At 36.2% G+C, this 25556-nt stretch overlaps 1 protein-coding gene across 1 annotated transcript in view; it reads left to right on the top strand.

Moving 5' to 3' along the window:
• The window catches only part of LOC126373010 (apoptosis-stimulating of p53 protein 1), a 304602-nt gene that overhangs the window by 26873 nt on the left and 252173 nt on the right, over window positions 1–25556 (top strand). The window contains exon 2 of the mRNA XM_050018959.1: window positions 24054–24100. Within this exon, the coding sequence (XP_049874916.1) occupies window positions 24092–24100 (9 nt within the window). The 5' untranslated portion in view covers window positions 24054–24091. The remainder of the gene's footprint in view (window positions 1–24053; window positions 24101–25556) is intronic.

Genomic DNA, 25556 nt, shown 5'->3' with positions numbered 1-25556 from the left:
TAAAACGTGGAACTTAACATTAGTATTAATTTTAGTGTTATTGTTTGTTTGTGGTTGTACAAATGGAAACTTACCGCACCGCAATACATTCACAACTTACCTACCTGCCAAATTTTAATGGGGTTCAAAACAAATTGCGGCCACAAAAGGTACATAAACACATAATAATTAAACTTAGGTTCAATTAATTTCAAAATAATTCTACGCTTTTATCACATTATTTAAATAATACTTTCTCAAATATAAATTTTAAAAGAAAAATAAGCACCTAGTAAAAAGATATTGTTTAAAAAATATTTAAATCCTCTTACGTCACGTCTTCAATATAGCTAGCGACTTGATACTCGATCAAAAAGCCTGATGCTATGGCGGCGCTCCATATATCGCAAGAAGCATGCATTAACAGTCTATAAAAAAAAAAAACATATTCTCTGAAGACCTTTTCATATTATGGACTTGAAAAAATCTCATAAGATATTCATGGAATATGCACATTGCCGCGTCAACAATGGCGAAGGTGACAGGGTTACACAGATTAGAAGTCAGAATTGCGGGGCTTCCATTATGGCTTCAGATGCTTATGTTACTGAAGGGTTCACTTATACGTGTACTTATGTCATATGTTGGTTTATAAATAACTTATAAGCGTATTTGTGCTGTCATGCGTATGAAAAGCGGGGTGAACTTGATTTTCTAAGTAGGTACCTATTCGAAAGAAAAGTTTTTGAGGGAGTTGTCGTAGCGAGAGTTTAGCTTTGTACTTATTTATTACAAATAAGTAATTACTGTCTTATATCTGTTGAGGTATAGATATACTGTCTTTTGAGATACTTAGTACTTTACTGTGTATTATTATAAGACTTCAAATATTGCGTAACACCAAAAACTTGTCTATAAAATTATTCAGTTCATAAAAATCAATTCCAAAAACAAAACGTTCCGCGTTCTAAAGAGAGGTGCTTACCAAAGTAGAAAGTAACCGTAATTCAAAATTGTAGAGTTCATATCTCGCGGCAATAGCTCTGGAAATTAAGCAAATCTTGTCGATTCCATCGTTCACGTAGACCAGTAGTGGGTTGGCACAGTGGTGCGATTTGTCATGAACGTGTAGACACGCGGAATCTATTCGGTGGCACGCGCTTATACTGGCCGTCCGACTTCTGGCGATATGTTGGTAACATGTGACGAGTTGGCGGTATTGTGGCCCAGTCCAGTCCATAGCCGTAATTGAGATTGGCTATTTGATTGTCGACGAATCGTCACTAAGATTTTGAGTTAATACAGAAACACTGTTATTACAAAGTCGTTATCATTTCTTATCTGCCTCGTGAAGAGTAAAATTAAAGAGTAAAACCACCCTTGTAAATACCAATCCATTATCTACCATTAACATTACCATACAAACCTATTACCCATGCAAAAATAGATTTATAAAGCTCATACAGAAGTAGGAGCTATAAAATAAAAAAAATAATTGTCGCTCTATCGCTCTCAATAGGACAAACATCGAGTTCATGGCTCGCAAAGCATCAAACGGTTTGCTGTAATAAAATGATCGGACGGGCGCGTGCGTTGCGCGTTGAAATTATGACAGTCCAAGCCTATTGATGTTTATGTACAGGTATTATAATATTAAATTAAGACATTATATTAAGATTTCTAATAAGTACTTCGTTTCAAAACTGTTCATGAATGTATTGGCAGAAAGTCTTCAAAACGCTGAACTGGAAAGGAAAATACGTACATAGGTTACGCGGTGCGATATTCCTGCGGTAGATAATGTATATACGATATAGTATTTTAATGAATAATGACTCGCTACTCACTTCTACCTTATGAGCGTATAGCTCTAATGTCCCACTCTGGACGGTCAATGAAAGCACACCATAGGCTGTCCTTTGGTTTCAGATTCGCTTCTAGAAATAAAAACCCAGCTTTGTGCTTGATTTTTCACCAACAACTTTCGTTAAAACGTGTCGACCTGACGAGGTAGTTTATTTTGTCCACAAACAAAAGAGTTAAATAGATTTTCTATAAAAGCGTTGGAGTTGATCTCGTTATGCAAAAATATACAATGTGCGCTGGATATTCATGCGTTTGAATGTAAATTGATAACCGAATTGAAAGAATTGGACGCTAGCGGTGCAGTACAGCACAAGTCGATTAATGTACCACTGTGCTTTGTCATTGGAATCTTTCTGTTTGCCAGTAACATATTCGAACACAAATAACAATATAAATAAATATAATGTGTGTATCCATATGTCTCATGGGGTCCACGATGACGGCAAGGCTTGAACGTGTATTTTTTATATGTAGTTGGTAAAATAATAATAAACAGCTAGATCTAACATTAACAGTAACGCACAGAATTAATCAATACGTATTCGAACACAAATAACAATATAAATGTATAAATAAATATAATGTGTGAATCCAAATGTCTCATGGACTAGCTCCACAATGGCTGCAAGGTATGAACGTGTATTTTTTACATGTAAGTAGTTGACAAAATAATAATAAATAGCTAGATCCATTACCAAATGAGCTTTTCGTCTGTAACGCACATAATGTTGCGTATCTAGCTCTGCAAACTCTGTAAGCAGCAATCTCTATGTTTATCCTATTAGGTATGCTGTCACATATTACATGCACTGAAGTATAGTTACTTTGAAGATAAACAGCTCTAAAAGGCGACGGCCATCAACCATATTATGTGTCAGCAACAATAGGCCACAAAACGTCCAACACGGAACCACCCTTTACATTCTTGCCAAGAATGTTCAATTTTATCTAACATTACGAGACTCCATTCTTAAGAGGTTTATCAAATATTAACATAAATTCTAGCATGAATAAGATAATGGAAGACAGCTTTTAGTATCGAGCTTGTGGCGACTGTACCTAGAGATGGAGAGGTTAAGTACCTACTCTCCTTTGACACAACTTTCTGCTCCCGGAGGGAACTGAATGTAACCATTCCTCTCAATTTCGCTTTGATGTTACATTCAAATGCGACAATGTGGCTTAAATTGCTTCATTAATTTTGTATAAATAGCTTCTGTAATCTTGTTTCACTGATGATCACTTGTTAATTTTCGATAACAACGCTAACTTAAAAGTAGTTTGGTTTTTAATTTTTAATTATTCCGCTTTTGACTAGCATCGTAATTTCAATTATTCTATATTTAGTATAGTGATACACCTGTGTTGTGTTTTATATAACTTTTATTTATAGTGTTACTTTTAAAAAGTTTGCTTCTAATTTAAACTTAAGCTTTTTGATTGCAGATACGTATCATTGCTATGTATTTGCCTGCTGTTTCTTTCCTTCTAAGTATTTATAATTGTTAAGATTTTCATGGACTTCTACTTCAAGTATTAGTTTCTTCTACTTAAGGCTAAGATAGAAATAATATGATACGGTTTTTGCTTTTATGGTTTGGTTGAGGTTTGTTTAAGGATTGTAAGGTTGAAATTTCGTCTGTGTTATTAGGATTATTAGTTAATGAGGGACTTTCCAGGCTACGTTACCCAAAAACAATATAGATGGCGCTGTACAGATTTCCCTTCGTTTAACCTTCTAATTTCATGGATTACGGACATATACGTCTTTTATCTCTGTTTTTGTGTATAAATGACCCTTTTTATTACACCCAGGCACAATTACATCTTCCACCCATTATTGTTCTTATCAAAATAAAGAGAAGCAATACAGGTAGCAAAATAATTCTATTCATAATGTGATCCAAATATCGAGCAACAATTATTTTTGTATATGCTTCTGCCATTACATTGTATTTCGGAATAACTATGTACCCGAGTAATGAGAAAATAAGTAATTAAGCGTTGACGTGTCAACGCCATCTATACAGGGTGTTAGTGACGTCGTAACGAAAACTTTGAGTGATGATTGAGAGCATGATTCTGAGATGATATGAAGTGGAATTTTCCGTCGCAAAAGTATGAAACAGAAAATAATAAAAAGAAAAACAAAAATTTTCATGAATTTTCCGACTGAAAATTCCACTTGATATCAACTCAGAATCATGGTCTGAATCATCTCCCTCAATATTCGTTACGGTGTCACTAACACCCATACCTACTTGTATGGGTACAGTATGTACTTGTGCGGGGTGTAAGTGACATCGTAACGAATAATGAGGGGGATGAAACAGCTGATTATTCTGAGTTAATATCAAGTGAAATTTTTCATCGCAAAAGTATAACATTGAAAATAATTTTAAAAAACTAAAAAATATCATGAATTTTGCGACGGAAAATTCCATTTGATATCAACTCAGAATCATGGTCTGAATCATCCCCCTCAGTATTCGTTACGATGTCACTAACACCCTGTATTGTTTTTGGTGAACTTAGCCTGGAAAGTCCGTCATTAGTCGAAGCCAACTTTGTGAGTGCCTCTTACATTATTGTGTAAGTTGCTCGCTATAGTTTAAATTAAGACTAACTTAAATGGCGGCGCGTCTTGCTAACTAAGTAACACTTACGCGTACTTGCTTAATATAAGTGGCACTTAGTGATATTATACTATAGTAGATGCAGTAATTGCTAAATGTCCCCATTAATATGTAGTAAAATTTGTGTTTATGACTTCTGATAGCTTGCTTTTAATTATTATAGTGATTTTATTGGCCTAAAAGTTATTTAAAAGTTCAAGGATGGTAATTATGGTGCAATGAACATTTAGTTCGGTGACTGCTTACCGAATTGAAAGCTGAAAAGTAGATGTAGAGCTATCCAAAATTATACATAATATACAATACATGTATTGGGATTCGGACCTTTATAGTGAAATTTTCGAGTTATGAAGTAAAGTTAGAATTCGTCGAATTATAGTGAAAGCCATGTAAGCATCTTTTTGAAAAAATACATTTTGATGTGTTTTTCTTCAACAAAACCTCTATTTCTTTCAATTTATGTTAATATGAGTATTGAAATTTAAAACTAGCTTGTCTATTGAATTGAATCACATCCAAATGATACGTTTCAAACGAACAAATACTTTATTGCACAAACAGGAAATACAAAACAAAAGAGGAAGAGTACAATATGCGGCCTTATTGCTAAGCAGCCATCTCTTCCAAGCAACTTTTAAGTATAGGGGATATTTAATATTATATAATATGGCGGGAGAGTGCAGTATACGAATACTTGTCCAGTCATGAGAAATATCATGTACCGAATTTAGAACCCTCTAATGAGACTTACGGCTTAATTTGTCAAAAAAGTTAATGAGACATGGTTTCAAAGTGTATACATATTAGTACTCGTGATCGTAAATACTAATAAAAATCTAGTAGTAGTAGTTTATATACTACTAGTATATAAACTACTAGTATATAAACTACAATACAATACAAAAACACACAATAATAAACAAAAAAATCTACAAACTAATAATAAATTACATAAAAATAATAGACGTATAATTGTGATAATAAATAAATATCAATACTTAAACTACTACATGTACCATCTGCGATAGAAGAGAGACATACTATGGAAGAGAACAAAATTAAAAAAAAACGGTCGAATTGAGAACCTCCTCCTTTTTTGAAGTCGGTAAAAAGGGGCAGAACATATATCTTACGAGGTGTTCACTAAGTATAAGGCAACGATATTTGTTTTATACAATGTTTGTAGCTACCCGACCCGGTAGGAGTTACGGTCGTGAGTTTAAGTAAGTATAATGTGTACTCACCTGATATCCTGTCCTTTGAAGTAACTCATCGTATCACTTGTCGCGGTTTCTGCACAATACCGCACACCGAAAGGGATGTAGCGTGATCAATGGCTTGTCGGGGAGAATATCCGTCAAAATTAACTTGGTTCTGCCAATATACTACATAATAATAATATATGATATCTACTCATAATTGCAGATGAGCAGGGCTAACATGCGCAAGGTGATAGAATTATCGATCAATTCAATAAATTTTGTCGAAATCAATAAGTTTGTTTTTTTCGAATAGAATAGATCCGAAGTACGTAATATACGATCCCGACGACCAGATTACTCTAGCCATAGAGGCAGCCAATCACCAAACACTTCAGGACCCCGATACCAACCCCGCCGGCGTGGTCGACGATTTCTCTCAATCAGCGCTTATCGCTATCGACCCACTAGGGTCGATTAATTCTTTCAAATATTTTTCCTCACAGACGACGCCCTGAGCCGAGGTTCGCGCCCAACTGGACACCCTTAGGCCTGTTATCTTAAACGTTGTACCAGGTGAGAGCCTTTAGCGCTCCCCATTTGTCCGGCCAAGTAGTTAATGCCATCTGCGGCAAGTCTAAAATAAGTCACGTCAAAAAAGAAATAGAATAAAAGTTGTTGATTATAAAAGGACGCCACAAACAAAGTCAAGACAATAACATCACTTAAAAATTTTCACAAAACAATTAAGTAAGGTACAAAAAGCATAGAGGATGTTCATTAGAATGATCATAAGGTGGTGGTGGACGTTCTGAGATAAAAGGGCCTCACTCAGCACAAGTCGCGGCGTGAACCACGACGCTGCGCGCTGGTATTATGTGGACCCACTTGGGTGAGGCACGAACGTCGTGTTCCATAAATATGTGTTAATATTCGTACATAGATTAAATATTGCCAAATTACTTAAATAGAATTTAGGTGTAAGTACATAAACAAATATTATCACAAAAATGTAACATGCGTGCCATAACATGTGTGACACGTGATTTTGTTCGTATTTATTTTGACAGAACGACATAACTTATTTGGGTTCACATATGAGCACCAATCGACAAACCGACATAATTATGCCGTCAGAATCGATAAAATGACCGTGACAAAATTTTATCACGTTGCGTATGTTAATTCTACTGGAAATGGACTGGAAATGTTTTCTGTTGAATGTTTTTTTATGATTTGTTTATGTGCAATAAAGTATATTTGATTTGATTTAAGATTTGCCTAGTTTTTATTGCAAAAAGCGGAGTTATTTAAAGATGATACTTAACAAGGCGTATCATCACGCCTGTGTGCCCAAACGGCTAGGCAGAAGTGCCTAAGTATACCCACACTTCACAAGTTATGTAAAATTAATCTATCTATAGGTATCTAAAAGCAGAATAGATTTTCTTTGCGCTTCCAATTTGTGGCCTATTTGTTTCGATCATGTTAACATAACTGTCCAACCTTAGATGTAAGTAAGTATAATCATTTATTCAGCTTTAGGGGTCTAAAAATTAACGTTAATTCATTGTAATCAGACCAAAGATTTCCGCTTTTACGGTTCCATTCCGACACGGATCTCTAAAAACGGTGTCGCATTGTTGATAGGCAGATAGGCCGCTTTTGTCCTACACTCGTTTTGTCTCTGCTCACATCCTGAACAGGTCGTTGACCCCTGATGAAAAGCGATTTCTAAGTCTTTTGTCCACATGTGACTGTTAGCCTCGCTTTAACGCACTAAACCCGACTTTTTGTACAGTTAACAGTTAAATGTATTGAAAATAGCTCTATTGGTGTATTCATTATTGCGATATTTGCCGAGTTTTTTGACTAATAATGAAAAAGCATCATTAGAATTTAAATTATTAATGATAATTTATCGTCACAGAAGGATTGTGAATTATATTTTTTTTTCTTGCCGGTATTTACGCTAAATCCGAGAGCCTGGGCAAACTGTAAAGAAACACCTACAACCGAATATATGCCATAATTCAATTGTTTTAATATATTTAGTTGCATACTTACACCGCTTCTCCTTCTTCTATCGTGTGGGTTGTGAGGTGGATTAAATTACCAACCCCATCAACCCTGGTGTCAGGGTTACTATTGAGCCGCCAAAGACCCCGGACATGGCTCATATAACGACTACTTATGTAATACCACTTTTTATGTAATATCTATTATACCTAGCAGATAACATAATTTAGTGCAATAAATACAACAGACTCAGTTATATAAATTAAATAAGCTTGAAGAAAAAAAATTGGTACCTGATATGTACTTAAGACTACAACTAGAGACCTATACAGGATGTTAGTGCCATTTTAACGAAAGTATGGAACTGAAAACACTAAAATTTTCAGGAATTTTGTGACAGAATAATTCACTTGATATTAACTCAGAATCATGGTCTGAATCACCCTCAGTATTCGGTACGATGTCACTAACACCCCTGTATAAAAAGGTTCATATAAAATAAAACACTAGATAGCCTTGTATACTTTCCGCGTGGCATGTTTAAATTGGCGTTCGATCGAATGAGTATCATAAGATTGTGGTGTGTTTTTAAATAGTTTTTGCGGCGCAACCGCAAGTAACTGGAACCGAGTGGGTTTGTAATCGACACCACATGAACCATTGGCCTCGATGCTGTGTGGTTGGTCGCATCGGTGACAATTATAATATTACCTAAATATGCATTATAAACATACCAGAGCCGTGGTAGCCCAGTTGGTAGAACGCTTGTCTCTCACTTTGATGTCGCAGGTTCGAATCCAGCACAGGCCTAAACCAATTATTGTCGAATTTGTTGGACTGTCGCGAATTAAGGTGAACGAAGCCTTGTGCGGAGCTGTACCGCATGTATAGAGAATAAATTCGTTTCTTGAACTCAGCCAGTTTCCTTCCAATCCCGAAACCCACTTCCGTAACAGTATCATTGGTTGGCAACCACTGGCGACATAGATCGATCCAACGATTAGTGCCTAGTTCCATTCAATTTGTTACCATTAACCTTCCTCGATTCTTGCGCCTTTGAGAAAATTGTTATTAATAGCTAATAAAGCAAATCGAATTACTTTCATCGATTAAACCTGTGAATGTCAGTTTAGAGATATTTTCTTACTGGAAATGGAAAGTCTGAATTAATATAGGTTTCTATTTAATGTTTAATTAGCTTTACTGTTAGATGTTTCAAAGTAGTGTATTTCCTTACATTTATCGGAAATAATTTATTTACTACTGCTTCTGCAGATACTATAGTTCATAGGTGTGTGGCTTCGTAAAATACAAACGAAAACCCTCCATTTTCAATCTGGTGTGTTCTCTTTAACATCAAAATACGATATCGTAGGCAAAATATAATGAATATGAAAATGTGAATATCCTAATTCATATTATCACGGCCGCATAGTGGATCTGCATACATAAATTTTGTAGAATACGAGTATGAACGGAAACATCCAACTTTTGGTATAACTTTACTCATTTAAGTAAGTTACTAAAATAGTATAGATAGAGTACCTATACAGGTCGACATATTTCGTTCATTGTTATCCTACACATTAATACCTTACACCGTTACGTAAAAGCCGAAATTCGAGGAATTGAACAGTTTTAGTTATTAATCCAACAAGCTGACCATTCGCGGATAAGGTGAGAGAATGCTGCCATGTCTATTGTTCTTCCTATGCCAAAAACCAGATTGGAAATGTCCCGAGATCAGTATAATTTTGTAGAGTTCAGGTTTCACTTTACAGTGGGGACCCCGTCTGTGTCTGTCTATAGGTTCGAATGAATAATTATATTCGTAGTAATAGGTACGTCACAGTGACCTCTGACTAGGAAATTTTGGCTGGATTTCATTGGACCGTCAAATTTTTGTCTAATTATGCTTCTGTTTGAAATCAACTTGTGTTTGATTCTGCATTTTACTGTAACATTTTGTTCAGTTGCACTGAAGAGTTATCATTTTAATTGCATATAAACACAGTAGCGATTTTTCACTCTTATGTAATGTAAAACGCTTTCTTTCGGGATTGGGAAAAGACTGGTGATGAATGGAAGGCATTGTTACGTTATTTGAGCCGACATACGTCGAATTATGTCATTTATCTGCAGCATTGATGTCATAATATTGGTCTAATCAAAACACGAGTGTTGTAAGAGTGACGGGTGAAATAGATGCGAGTTGAGACGAATCATTCATAGTGGCACGTTTATAGTGTTGGGACATCGTGAGGATTGTTTTAGGAAATTGAATACTGCGGTGTGATGCTATAACATCTATTCTGTGTGACTGTGTACCATACATATGAATAAGGTAAGATAACTACATGCTTTATACCTTTTAATTCTTAGTTTGAAAATTAGGTCTTGTCTAGGTGCACCTCCCTATTATTATAATTAAACTCTTTATATATTATTTTTTTCGTTAGTGTAAAAGTAAAAATAATATATTTCTAAGTAGGTTTGCACGCTCTCTGGAAGTTAGTAAGCATTCATATTTCATACGTTAGCGAGTTTCAAAACGATGACTCGAGTTTTCTGTGACACCATCGATTTATCCTTCAAAAGCTATATTTATTATAGTGTTGACGATTTAATAACCTCAAGTGTAATATATTCAGGTCCATGACAGAGTTATAAAGGTAGTTACCCACAGACGTCCATCACGACTATTGCCGCACGCACGAAGTGCATTTCAAGACGCCTTTATGAAGTCTTAGCGCAGTAATTTGGTTGTTGACAGATTTACTGCACCATGTTTCAACTCGGTTGCGAGTTGGTGTCGACCTACATAGGAGTATGGCGTCTAGATGAGTTTCATGTGGAGGATTTCCGCGATGTGTTGTGAAAGTGAAAGATGTGCTTTAAGCAAAATCTACGTGGTTTGCAGCGAACGGACGGGATGAACAGATAATCGCGTTGGTCTAACAGAAAGCTCGGCAAAGCATTACTCACAACATACTCAGTTCATCTTGCGATGGAAGTACCTCTAGCTAGCCCAATTGGGAATAAAGTCGTGAGCTTATGGTCTAAAATTATTTGGTACAAAGAAAACAAATTAATCAATAAAATATGTAAGAATATTTACCTAATACTTAAGTTACTGTTGAAGAAAAAACATCATAAAAAATCTCGACAGCTACAAATTGAATTGAAGGACACCAAAAATGCAGGCGCAATATTATAGCATAAATTTACCGTCTCTTTCATTCTAAGTGGCAAGATCCAGCGAGCAATGAACAGAACAGAAGTTACCTAGGCACTTATCATACTTACATAGCTGTTCGTATATGAACTATCCAATCAGCTCTTCCAGCAATATTAATCCTTAAGTACAAAGCACATAAACGAGGCAATCACCACGAACAGTGAGATCAGTTCGCCTGCTCCAGGATTTACCGACGCCATAAAAATAGATTTCGAAATATTTGCTCCACTTGTACTATTGCCACTCCACTTGTTTTTATTAGTTGTTACATGAAATGTAATTGTAAATGTGCATCAGTTACTTTAAAAAATATATGAATACCAATAGGTATATTTATATCTATTATATTTATTGAGATAGAGCCTATGGTAAGTTCTAAATTGCATTAGGGTAGATGACAAACCTAGTCAAATGAGGTACTGTTTTAAAATATAAAACATAAACATAGGGTTCATTATTTGATAGCGTATGTATAAAGACAGTGACGTCACCAATAAATGCAATCAAACATCGTTGTCTTTGTTACTTACATAGTTCATAATTTTACAATACAATACAATACAAAAACTCTTTAAACTCATCATTCATTCATTCTAATTTCTTTTTATCTTTATTTTTTTTTTCTTTTTTTTTTGAATGAATGAATGAAATATTTTATTTTCAGATATTTATCCATATTTTGTTAGTAATAGAAGATTATATCAAAGTTAGTAAAATTTATCTTTTAAATTTTTTTTTTAAATTTTTTTTCGAGTTTATATTTATTTAGTTAGTATAAATTTTTTTACTCGTTTTTTTTTCTTTTTTAATCGTAAATAAGTCAAAACGACGTTGATATTTGATCATCTTAGACTACGTAGCTTCCATTTCTAGATTAGCATTTCATAATTAATTTATCTTTTACCCAGTCATCTACCCTACTCGGAAATATATTCAGACTATGTTCCACTTTTGAAAAGTTTTAACGAATGAGTGTTTAAGCAAATCTCTTGTTATACTTATTGTTAGTTTAGTTCCAACAAAGGCACAATAAGTACACATAGTCTACAAGTAGGTATCTTTTGATTGATTGTTTCCAACCTCGATCTCGGCTCAATTACCGTCGTTGCTTATATAAAGGTGACTCTTGTTTCATTTAAAGACACATTAAAGGATCTTTGATTGAAAGGTTAATTACGGAATTCGGAAGTATGTAAACTATCTCCGCTTGCAAATGCGATCGCAAGTTTATGGGGTTACCATAATTAATGGGAGTTCGGACGGATTCGCGCTAAGCCTGTTGTGTGAGTTAATATCAGTTTGAAATTAACGGACGTTGGCTCTATGAATGAGATAGGATGGGTATGAATATACAATTTATCACGTAAGTTAGTTTTGGCGTTGGTTTAATAGCAATTTACTGAAATGGCGAAAAACTGAAAGTACCTATAAATGGATACGAAAGATGATGGGTCAGTCAAATTGCATATTAATAACTGTTCGTTGACACTCAATATCACCTCTAATTTATATAACTTAGTTTGAGGTTTGAGGTTTGAGGCTGATTAAACGCGGTAAGAACCCGGTATTATGTGTTTTAATTATTATATAACTTTAACCTACCTATCTTTATTGTATTGTTATATTTTAAATACCTTAAACATTTCATAAACCGCCACGTTTTCACGTGGTACAAAAAGTTTTTTTTACACCACTTATAGCAGAAAAAATGCTGAGAACAACCTTGAATCAACATAAATGTGTGTCAATTTAAGTACTTTTAAGTATATAGCACAATGGTAGAGTCGGAAGGTAGGCATGTAATATTATTTTAACAAACAAAATAAATTGAAGTCAGAGTGTTCATCCGCCATTATGATGATTTGTAATAAAACTCTTCGGTAGCTAGTTTGGATTTTACGCCAATTTCGTGCAATTCCGCAAGCAATTTGATCTTTTTCGTACTAAGTGACGTACTAAGTCTGTAATTTTGATGGTAAATGGTGTTATTGCTATTGTTTTACTCTAATTTTGTGCGTTTTATGTAGGAATGTAATTGAAACAAGCATTAGCTATGCGCGTGAGAAGTCATCTTTTTTATCTACAACAATTTATACTCAGGTTAAACGATGTATATAGTACTACCTATGGACCATGTATTCTATTGTTACAAAACTAGTAAGTATTGACATAATTTATTTATACAAAATATTATATGAAACATATAAAATACTACTTTATTCGATTGTAAATGTCCACAGTTTGAAGCTTAGTGAAAGAAACTGACTCATACTTTTGAGTAGGTACTTAGGTGACAACTTGTCAAAAAAGAAATGATCACAAACAATCCTCGAGTCAAATTATGTCACTAGTGATTTCAGACAATAATAATTGACTAGAGCAAATCAATCTACGTTTCGACGTCGGTATTTGATTTAAGAATAGATTGGGACCAGTTTCAAAAACCGATTCGCTATCAAGCTTTTTGTCTTCCGCATATCATCAATTAAAATATTTACGCGTGTGGCTTGGCGGATTTTTTTAAACCGGTTCTTACAATAGGCCTTAAATGTTTCTCTCTTTTTGTGTAGCGCCACCAATTTAATGTGACCTTTCTCGTACAGATAGCAACGACGATATCTACGCGTAGATCTTATCGCCTGGTCTGGGCATGTTAATGCTATTTGCTTACGAATAGAAAGTCTGATTCTGGTGAGAAGGAAGTTTTGTACCTTTCTGATTGGGCGCTACTTTTGCTTGCTGTATTTTAGCTTAGGAATGAAAATATTCTCCCTATGTCATCGTTGGATAACTTCAATCGATTTCTTTGTGGTCTCTAGACTACTCCTAGTTAGAAGATGACATACACACGTATATAAACTCATGCCTATTTCCCACAGGGGTAAGCAGAGACTAATCACATTAGCTTCGGTTGACATACTTCTCTTGCTTCCTCCAAATTCATCAATCGGTTTATACATGTATGCCGGTTCAGGTATGAATGAATTAGTCTGTAGTTTTTATTTAAAATTATGTATTTATTTATTAATTTACTACTACTGAGAACTAGATGACAACTGACAGAAATAAATAGGTGAGGAAATCTCACATAGAGTGGGATAAGGGCAGGAGAATGATTTATTTATTAATTTGATAGATCTGTAGCTCAAAAGATCTCCTTGGGGCTTTATTAGTGCTTATACTTTTGCTGTAATAATAAATACTTCATAGGTATAAGATGATCTTTTAACTAATAAACGATATGTCAACAAATTGTTAGCATTTAAAACTTACTTTTAAATGTTGTTGTAAATTTTATATAGAGATCAGGTAAGAGTGGTTACGCTTTGTATAACAATATCGTTCAAGGCGGTCACATCTCATTTTGAACACAATAAAATTAATAATGTGTTCTCCATTCAAGGATTCTTGGACAAACGTGTCTTTGTGAGTTTCCACGCCTTTGACTCTTCGATTCTTGGAAGTCACGTTGATTTATGCAAACTTGACTTCAATGATTGATTTGTTACTTACAGTAGATAATAAATCAAAATGCACAATTTGTTTTTGGGAAAAATTGTTGACGACTCCTACTAATAAAGGTATTATAAAAACAAAAGTTTGAGAGAGAGGATGTTTGTTACTCTTTCACGTATTTTGATGAAACTTCACAATAATAAGCTTATACATAAGTTTGTCACATAGCATTATTATACTTTATAGGGACATAACGCATATCCATGTTATTGACAAAATTAAGTGTGTATTTTTTGTAAGAAGTACATGTTCTTGGCATCAACGTAATTTCTCTTGGTGTTTCTGGCATGTCTGTCACACTAAATACACTAAAGCTATTTCCATTAGTTCAAATTTCGAACGCATAGCGGGGACCAAATGTTCAGTAAAGTAGTCACTACAGTTGGTAAGTAGTTGAAATATAGTTCTTTGTTCTTGTTTTTTAGTTTCTCACATGTTTAGCCGTGTAGAGTGCCTTGACCCCAGCTTTTTGCCTTCATTTTTGGTCTATGGCCTTCGGGCAACCTAGAGTATTTCCTCAATTAGCGATACGCGCCTAATACCATATACTTATGGGTATGTTTATTTGCAAATTATTGTTTGAATTTGTAAGTGGCTTAGGTGAGTGAATGATGTGAATGCGATACGGCTATTGCGATAAGGATGGGAAATTAACAGATAGAGTTGTAATGTGGGCGGTACAAACAACTACTCCGCCTGAGATTATAATGATCAGACATAATAATATAACTATGTGTTATTCTAACTATATGAGATTTTTAAGTTCTTATCTGATATCATCTTCATTATACTTCTTCTGTCTTTACGATCTCTGAAGATGACCATAGAGTTAGACTTGAGACTTGACAACTCTAGTAGTAACACATATACCTTTTGGCTTTAGATAAAACTTACTGTTAAAGTTTGACCAATGCAGTTACTTACCTATGAAGAAGAGGCGTAAAATTAGTTATATAATATAGTTTATTTGTACCGGTGGGAAATAGGCGTGAGTTTATGTATGTATGTGTTAATTTGTACTGTTTGATATTTGTTACCTACTACAATGGATATTGATTGAACTCGGGAAAGGACAAATTAAAGTGTCTGTCCGCCTGTTGAAGCTGGCGTGTTCATTTTACTGGCTTTTTTTGCTATGTCGATTTTGAGGTGGGTTACTAACCTCATCAACTCTGCTGTCAGGGTTATCATTGGGCCGCCAAAGGCCCCTTACATGACTCATGTAAAGACTACGTACTACGACATTGAGACTACGTATTTGACTGACTAATAGCAAGGAACTATTTTAAAACTAGAAACACTTGTAGTATTCGAGTAAGTAGATACCTATTTTACCGCTAAAACTTACCTAAGTATAAGTATGTCAAGTTCAGAATTGAATTTAAATACTTTCTTCATTAAATTATCGTGCTTATATTTAGATAATTATACCTTGAAGTTATAAGAATCAACTTATAAGTGTATTTTTGAATACTTAACTACTACCTCGTCTTGTGATTAATATGAGTCACTATAGAAATCATTTTTTTTTGTGAATATTTCAGCTTGTGTTGCCGATTGCGTAGTTCTTGCGCGTGTATGAAGAAATAAATGGACATCTTTGAAAGTAGTGAATTGAATGATATGTTCTTATCGCAATGATGAATGTAAATATATATGAGCTTATTCTAACATTTTGTATGAGCACCAGTAAGGTAATAATAAAGACGTCATGGCCAGATAAAGTGGGGTTTCAAAAGAAATTAAGAAAAGATCGAGATGTCCCCTAAGCCGAGAGGAGAGAATGTCGAAAGGTCAATTTCTGTAAATGTTAAATAAACAAAACAAAAATATTATAATCGAAGAATAAGTAGTATCTACTTAGAACTCGGAAAGATATTGCAAAATCAATCGCTAAGGGCATTGAAAAAAGACTAGGTTACCACTTTTTATTTTAAACAAATAATCGAAAGGTAAGTGCCCAAAAGCACGCACATTACAAGCCATTACGATATAGTGCAGTTGTTTATGGTTATACGAAGGTTAACTGTTTTACATCGCCGATGGTATCATAAAACGAGACAATCACTTCAAAATTGCTAGTTCTTCTGAACCTTATTGCTACAGAGTAAGCTCGGAGTAAATTTTCGGGTTGATTTCACATCGTAATGAATTCCCTAGGCGCTTGAACATCGCAATACTGCATTAGGGTATTACCACACCCGCACGATGTTAGCACATAAACGATAGAAAACTAGGTGCATCGCACATTTTGTTTTAAATCATGTGATAATTTATTCATCTTGTAGGTTTCGCTTTACATACAATCGGTTGAAAAAAAAAATACATTCGTCAATTCAGTTGAAACTTGCTCAACAGTTGATAGACATAATTGAAAATTACTTCTTTAGATGAGCCTGTATACTATAAGTGTGGATTATAACCTGTGCGAATTACTAGACACCTACCTGGTAAGCAACACTCTTGATGAGAGGGTCAAATTTAGGAAACAATGAAATCTATCGATAACTTTATTAAACCGTATTGGAGAGTAGTAAAGCATAAAATAGAAAAAAGGGGCCTCTCTTCTATTGGGGTGAAGAAAGCTCTCTCTTCTATTCCGCGAGTAAAAGCAACTTCAGTCATTGGTCGTCGGTTGACTCCGTTCGGCATCTGTCGTGTGGGTGTGGTTACACCCTTATCATGTATACTCATACCGTAATGATAATGTAGCTCGCCTTAATGTCTTCTTCACCATACATACGTTGGCGTTTATCTCAGTCGTTGATCAAGTATGAATATATGTCGTTTGCCAAATGCCCACCTAACTGAATATTAATAGTTTATTTACAACGTGTTCTCTCTCTCTTTATTTAAGAGCTGCGCTCTTGTCGGTGGAGTAATCGCCTGCATTTTCATTACTCCATAGATAGGGCGTGTAGAATGGTGGTTGCTCCAATCGCCTTCTGTTACAACGTGTTACACCACTAAAAGGCACAAGCGCCGTTAGTCCGACCAAGTAGTATACGTATGTCACGTTTAAAAAAGAAAAGAATTATGGGATAAACTTTCTTTGTCGGTCAGTATCAGTATCGCACGTCTCTTCTAAAGCACAAAGTAAGATGATCCATGCCTCAGAACGCAGTACTTCCTGATGTAAATGTGTAGTCGTTACATGAGTCATATCAGGGACCTTTGGCGGATCAATAACCCTGACACCAGGGGTGATGAGGTTGGTAATCCACCTCACAACACGGTAGAAGAAGTAAAGCACTAAGGTTGCTTTACATTGCTGATCGTTTTCCATTAACAAGCGCCATGGGTTTCTCACACAAAAAGGCTGATTGACAACATTTAAATTAGGTGAACCAAATCTTCAAAGAAGCTTTTCGCATATTTACCGAGAGGACTCGTTCAAATGTAATCTGTGGTGAAAAAGGGTAAAATGTAAATATAACAGGACGTGTTAATACGAGTATGTAGCTGAATAGCTGGATACGACCTACTTTAGATGATATTAGTGACCGAGTCTCATTTGTCGATCTGAAGAGATCGTATGTGGAAGGTTTTTCGGTAGATAACGTTTTGTGTATATTTTAGTTCGGGTAAAGCGTTGTTACCTACTCAGTTCATCTTGCGATGGATGTACCTCTAACTAGCACAATTGGGATTACAGTCCTGAAAATACATAACAGCATCACGCCTGTATCCCTGAGAGAGTAGGCAGAGGTGTATAGAGGTAGATAACTCCTCGCCAGCTAAGTCCCATGTAAGTAATAGAGGGCGAGCCTTCTGCTGGTAACAAGTCTAGAAACCACGTGATATCAATTATTTATGAATTCAAGCTCATAAATTACAATTCAATAGCTTAGAGTCTGAGCCAAGATTCGAACCCGTGACATTACGGTGTAAGTTCCTCTTTCTTCGAGCAGGTCTATCACGGTTTTTTTTTGTGAAAATATATTTTAGTATGTTTCTATTTCGTTAAATAAAGAGTTATTCTATTGCAGATGTAGTCAGTATTTTAAGTCAGCCTGCAACATTACATAAAGTTCTTGACTTAAGTGTACGATATTTGTATAGGTAATTGGCGTTTCACCGTGGGTAACTTTATAATGAGTAATTTGTGTAATCTCCTCAAAGCCACAAAAAAATCGTTTGTGCTTGAGAATCAATCATCATTATTCAATTGAGATCTTTTGTGCGTTCATTTTGTGAGAGATTTTTTTCTATAATTTCAATGGTTATTGTATGAGGAGGGGCTACCGATTACCAAAACGTGAGTTGCCATTTTTTTAATTCATTCATACTACATGAAGGTTGCTATTGTATTACCTATTTCTAAAACAACTTACCTGTGCGTTGGTATGGTACTGAGAAAGCTTTTCGAGATTTGAAATAATTTCGTCGCCTGTTATGAATTGAGGAAGAATTTAGGTATCTGACGTTTCTATAAAACATATGAAGTTTCTATGTAGGTACAAGTAATAGTGACAAAATACGAATATCATTTGTTATAATAATATATATTATGTATTATAAAATATAGCGGCTTTCGTCGGTAGAAAAGTTTCATCTTTTAACAATTAAGTGTCATTCATTTAAAAAGATCTATAGGATCATCCTGACAGTAAAATACCAAGAGCGTCTGCAAAATAGTTCTGACGAGTGGTGGTTCTACCTCTTCCACTATGTATCCGTAGTATCCGGTATACTTACACACGCACTTTTATACACACCCAAGTATACCGGATACTTACACATGCACTTTTATTCACACCCATAGTGGAAGAAGTTGAACCACAACTTGTCAGAACTATTTTGTTAGTGACATCGTAACGAAAATTTTGAGGGATGATTCAGACCATGATTCTGAGTTGATATCAAATGGAATTTTCCGTCGCAAAAGTATGGAACGGAAAATAACTAAAAAAACACAAAAAAATATGAATTTTCCAACGGGAAATTCCATTTAATATCAACTCAGAATCATGGTCTAAATTATCTCCCTCAGTATTCGTTACGGTGTCACCAACGCCCATACCTACTTGTATGGCTACTGTATGTACTTGTACGGGGTGTAAGTGACATCGTAACGAATACTGAGGGGGATCGTTCATCTGATTATTCTGAGTTAATATGAAGTGGAGTTTTCCATCGCAAAAGTATAGAATTGAAAATTATTTATAAAAACAAAAAAATCATGAATTTTGCGACGGAAAATTCCACTTGATATCAACTCAGAATCATGGTCTGAATCATCCCCCTCAGTATTCGTTTCGATGTCACTAACACCCTGTACATAAAATATGCGTTGAAAACTGCAGTGTTTAAGACGCGTTTACAACAAAAGTCGAACATGACCTATTCTGATTGGCGGGCGCTTCCCACGGGCGATGCGAGCCGCAGCACTGCCAGGCAGATTGACAGCATGATTGGTTAAGTATCTGATTCTCCCTCGCCCTTGCTGCACCGATCCATTACGTTTGCCATTCGCTCACGAACGTGGAACGAACCTTTATAAATCCCGACGTTCATTTTTCGAGCTTCAAATTAAGGATATTCAATGGAGCATAGGTTGGTTCAGTTAAAGACACGATGTCTATACTATCATTTATTTACTTAAAATAGCAAATGGAAGTATTAATTCTCCGTTATTGTGTAATATTCTGTTGAATGTTCCTCAGAGGCAACGAAGAGATTTTACACCATTACATGTTCCATTCTCCGCTATAAATTATCGCCGAAATTATTTCATCAGCTGATCAAGCAGGCAATGCAATAAGTTACTACATGACTATCCTGAATTTGATGTAAGTATTTATTACTACTCCTGCAGTAGTAGAACGTTGGGCAGCTACAACTTTCTTTGATTCCCAGCCTGCCAGCACTTAGATTATAAATCGATCAGTAATACAACTCAAATAGATATCTATATCCGGTTACTTATAAATGGCTATTAGTATATATTCAGTTACTATTTCATAATTATTAATGCTGTAAGTTACCCGAAGAAATTAAAATAAAATATCATAGTGAGTACCTGTATTATTATACGAATCTTAGAAATTATCAATAACTGATAGGTTCGTCACCCATTTTATGTATAGAGTTCATTACAATTAACAAACTATATTGTTCTATGCAATAGGTACAGCTAAGCGCGAATGAAATTAATACCTTCGACTGATACTAACTTGACCTAAATTCGGATTCCAAATGGACTTCCCTTATGCTTACCGTGATTATGCGTTAAGGAGGGGTCGGGTGATTCAGCAGTGGGTTTCTAAGCAGTCCTTTTGACGTTGATCCCTTCATCCCATTGGAGCCCAGTTTACGGTCTTATCGCCTCAGGGTGGTCTGCTAATGTGACCCGAACTTTATCGGATCCCCTATTGTATTAACGATAAAGTCATAACAACGAGATTACTTCGTTTCACATTCTTAAAGGTATTACCGCGGCATGCAAATGGATAAAATAAGTGCTGTTCAGTAATCTTTGGTAAGAAAGTGTTTCATCTGTCGCTAAAAGAACACGCTTAATGTACCGAATAACGACTCAAGGAAAAGCTACTTTATTGTGAAGGTGGTTAATGGGGCAAATAATGGCAATCAAATATAGATGATACTAAAACGGTACTTCCGAAATGTTCGTGAGGCTCCGCGGGCCCTCCCTCGATTGTGTCGGTTTGTTCATTGTATGCAAATGTATGATCGGTCCAGTGCGCGCTACCAAATATTTCACGCAGCCGTCTGCGGCCGACGGTGTGGGCGGCCAAATTACACGACCCCAGATCGAACCCCCGTAAGCATTCCACGAACAACGGGACAACCAATTTGTCCCTTCCAGGCCACTGGTTTTGTCTCCCCGTAGGCCTACTGATACCACCTTAATAAAGATTTAACCGATGCCAATTTGTATGATACAGCTCCGCTTAATGCGTGTCTACAGTCGTTGTTGTCATGGGAAGGCGATGAATGGTCTCCTTGTGACAGTGCTGCGACGTAAGACAAATCGTCTGTCAGAAAATTCCGACCGTCATTGCCATTCAGCGACTGAATGTAATATGTACCGTCACCGGCGCGTCCTGGCGTCCGGGCGTGCGGCCGCGAGCTTGCCATTCCTTTCTTTCTAGCTCTCATATCTCCATACACAATATACTCCGCAATTCACACGTTTACATTCAATATTTTCCTGCCGAGTGTTGAACCCACCTGTCATTAGAGTTGAAATCTTAATAACACGTTTAGTGTCACTCCTACACGGCCGCGAACGCGCACTGTTTGTACTGTGTTTGTAGTTGGCTTGTTGCTTGAATTTATGAATATTTAGCACGTTTAAACAGTGCTCTGAAAGGCCTTAGAGTTGTCTAGTAAGTCTCTATTGTGTGAGAAAGTAAGTATCCCATTTACCTTGTAAGGATCCAAATCCTGTAATATAAATAAAATTAAATGTTCGAACCAGTATAATTCGCCATTAGCACGTTGCACGTCAAGTTGAGTGACGTGTAGAACATTGTGGGAAACAACAATACCTATGTAAAGTTTATCTTTTGTTATTATCTATTAAACAATGCGTTTGTGAGAGACGCAAAAGATTATCTAACATTTTATGTAAGTTATACGTTACCGAGCGTGTGGGTTGTTATATTGCTGCGATGAGAGGAGAGGCGCAGCCGGGAGCGTCGGATTAGTGCATAATATACGAGTTAAGATTGTAATACGGTTATTGTGCAGGGGCTAGGTCGGGGACAGACAATGGAAGTGAGCCCACGCGACCGAAACTAGGCGAATATGCCCGCGGCCAGAGTGCCAGAGGGCCAGACAAAGACATGTAACGCACCCACTTAACGGTGTTGACTCCAACTCCACTCTGTGTTACTCAGTTTTATTGCGTTCCCCATTTGAAGTCGCATTATTACTGCTGCAAGGAGACTTTACAAAAAAACCAAATAACTTGAAGTACATTTTCCTAGGAAAGTGCCGTGAGCTGTTTAGCCCAGTTGGTAGAACGCTTGCCTCTCACTTTGAGGTCTCAGGTTCGAGTCCAGCACAGGCCTAAACCAATGACTGTCGAATTTGTTTTCGAATTCATGTTTGGATCATAAATGATTATCACGTGCTCAGCGGTGAAGGCAAACATCAAGAGGAAACCTACATTCCCGAGAAATGCATTTTCGGAGGTATGTGACCTAACCTGTATTGGGCTGGTTTTCCCTTTGCGGGTTGGAAGATCACATAGGCAGTCGCTTCTGTAAAATACCGGACCTGTCAAATCTTCAGGTTAGGTAAGCGGACCCTGTGAAAAACGGAATAATGCTAGGGAGATGATGGTGACATTTTCCAAGGAATTTCAAAATAGCAAATTTATTTGTAACAAGAATATTGTTGCAAAATATAGTAGCAATTCGACACTTGTTGCCGTAATTAAATACTCGAGTGATCCGTTTCATTCATTCATTAGAAACTTGATCCTTCTAAATTAATGAAATCGTGAACTTTCTATGTTTTGATGACTCGCGGGCATTATAATAAAATCTTTAAAATCTTTAACGGCCTCTGTGGTCCAGTAGTTTGAGCGTTGGGCTCACGATCCGGAGCTCCCGGGTTCAAATCCCGGTGGGGACATATCACGAAAATCACTTTGTGATCCCTAGTTTGGTTATAGAACATTACAGGCTGATCACCTGATTGTCCGAAAGAAAGATTAAGCCGTTGCTGCTTACTGATTGCTCCTTGGTTGCTCCTTCCCTTCTACTCTATACCTTCTCACACAATCATCACAACTCACCTATCACTCACTTAGCCACATGCCCACAGGTACTTATTTAATTTTTGTCGCAATAGCATAGAGTACGTAGTTTGTGGTTGCCTATATTGGTTAGTAGGCACGTGTAGGTATTGGAGTGAAAGAAAGTAGTCCAACGGTAGCCACCAGCCTATCATTATAGATCAAGATCGAGCCACGAGCTGGATCTACCGGTTACACTATAACTACCTAGCTAGGTATACACTGAACTGTCCGCATCGAAAGTTTATGCAAAATTGTAAATATAGGATCAAAACGCTTCGAATTTTCTGCTGTTTCAAATGGTTTTGATAACGTTAAATAAGTTTTTTTTTCTGTAGCCTAATCAATGTCCCACTGATGGGCAAAGACCTCCCCCTTCTCTTTCCAACCCTCCCTGTCTTGGGCATCGTTCCGCCAGGTGTGCCGGAAGGCGTCCAGCTCGTCCCTTCACCGTCGTCGTGGTCTACCTCGACGTCGACGACTCTGTGGGGACCAATCAGTTGTAATTTTGGCCCACTTTTCCGGATGCATACGGCAGACATGTCCGGCCATTCCCACTTCAGTTTAGAGGATTTTTCTCCGACATCTGCCACTTGAGTTCTGGAGCGCAGTGTCGTGTTTCTAACGCGATCGATCAGTTTAACACCTAATATACTGCGCTCCATAGCTCGCTGGCAAACCTAGAAAAAGAAATAGGATATATATGGAAAAACATCTATGACTTATATTTTTGTGGAAGACACACCATGGTAATGGCTGCACCGACAAGAGCGTGGCTCTTAAATTGATGATGATGATTATGCTAATGAAGACATTTGCTTTGTTCGCAGGCAGGCACCAGACGGGCCAAGACACATGTCCCCCAAAAATGATTCCGGTGAGTATCCATACTAATATTATAAATGGGAAAGTGTGTGTGTTTGTTTGTTTGTCCATCTTTTAACACTTTCAAGGACAGAACGTCTAATGACGTTCCGATTCCAAGGTGTCATACTACCATCAATGACCCATAGTCTCTGTCCGTGAAAGGGTTAAAGCCTTATACACATTCACTTATATAATTAGCTTATTTTTTTCTTTTCTATTTTTCTTGTCTAAAATGTTCTTTCTCGTATAAAGTAATAGCTCGCTGTATAAGCGTATTGTCTATTCCGTAATGTCCGAAGGTTGGAACCTGGTGATCTGTAACGCAGGCCTACGCCTATCACAGACACCAGTCTCTCTCCTGCTTTATTAATCTGTACCCGTATACATTGGATATTGTATTTAATTTCTAAGCTAGTGAGAGAAATAAACTTTTTTTTATTTATTTATTTTATCTTTCACGGAAAACCGGACCAAATTGACATGATTTTTTAAATGGAAATAGTTGAAGGGATGGAGAATGACATAGTCTACTTTTGTCTCTTTCTAACTCCCCATTAACCTGAAATGGTGAGTGGAAATATGTATGGCGCATTTCGCAATTTTAAAGGTAGAAAGCTAAAAATTGGTATGCGGACTATTTGTAACTCTCACAAAAAAATCGTGCATCTTTTTTTGGAAATCTGGGGGTAAAATTTTATATGGGACTTTTCGCAGTTTTCAAGGTAGGAAGATAAAAAAATAGTACATTAGGCAAAGGGAGGCGCGTTATCCAGAAGTTAGCGCGAGCGAAGCCGCCGCCAAAAGCTAGATAGATAGATAGATAAGATAGATAAAAACATTTATTTGGTCTACAGACACACATGCATACAAAAAGAAAAAGATTAGATACAGACAACCAATCAACAGAGACGAAGCTCTGTATTAAACACGCCAGGTATGTATGTGTGCTGTAGCAGCGCAAATCGGTCATAGCTCAGCGCAAGTTTTTGCTCTCACGAACAAAACGCTGATTTTCAGCTACAACACGGCTGGAGAAATCCGCGGGTACGGCAACCGAACCAACCGATGATGCCCGCCAATAAAATTCGATACTGAAAAAGTTGTATAAAATAATAGTATACTGTACATAAATAAATAGTTGTATGATATGTAGGTTTTTATTAAAACAATTTTACATAATTAGCACATGTTGTTAATGTAATTAGTATATATATAGTATATTTGTATATGTGTGTGTATCTATTCATATAATTATATTATATCAGTTTGTATTATAAAATGAAAAAAAAAGCATAAATACTTTAAGTTTGCAACTTGTAAAATTTAAATTTAAAAATTCTCGCCACTTATGCAACATCCTATGAATTTACCTGTTTCTGTATATCCAAAAGTAGAGATTTCATTTGTTCCTTAAAAGTTAGTTTAGATTTCAAAGCCCTTATCGGTGGTGGGAGCTAGTTGCTTAT

This window comes from Pectinophora gossypiella, chromosome 15 (genome assembly GCF_024362695.1).
Source record: "Pectinophora gossypiella chromosome 15, ilPecGoss1.1, whole genome shotgun sequence".
Taxonomy (NCBI): Eukaryota; Metazoa; Arthropoda; class Insecta; order Lepidoptera; family Gelechiidae; genus Pectinophora; species Pectinophora gossypiella.
This window is presented reverse-complemented; position numbering and strand designations above follow the sequence as displayed.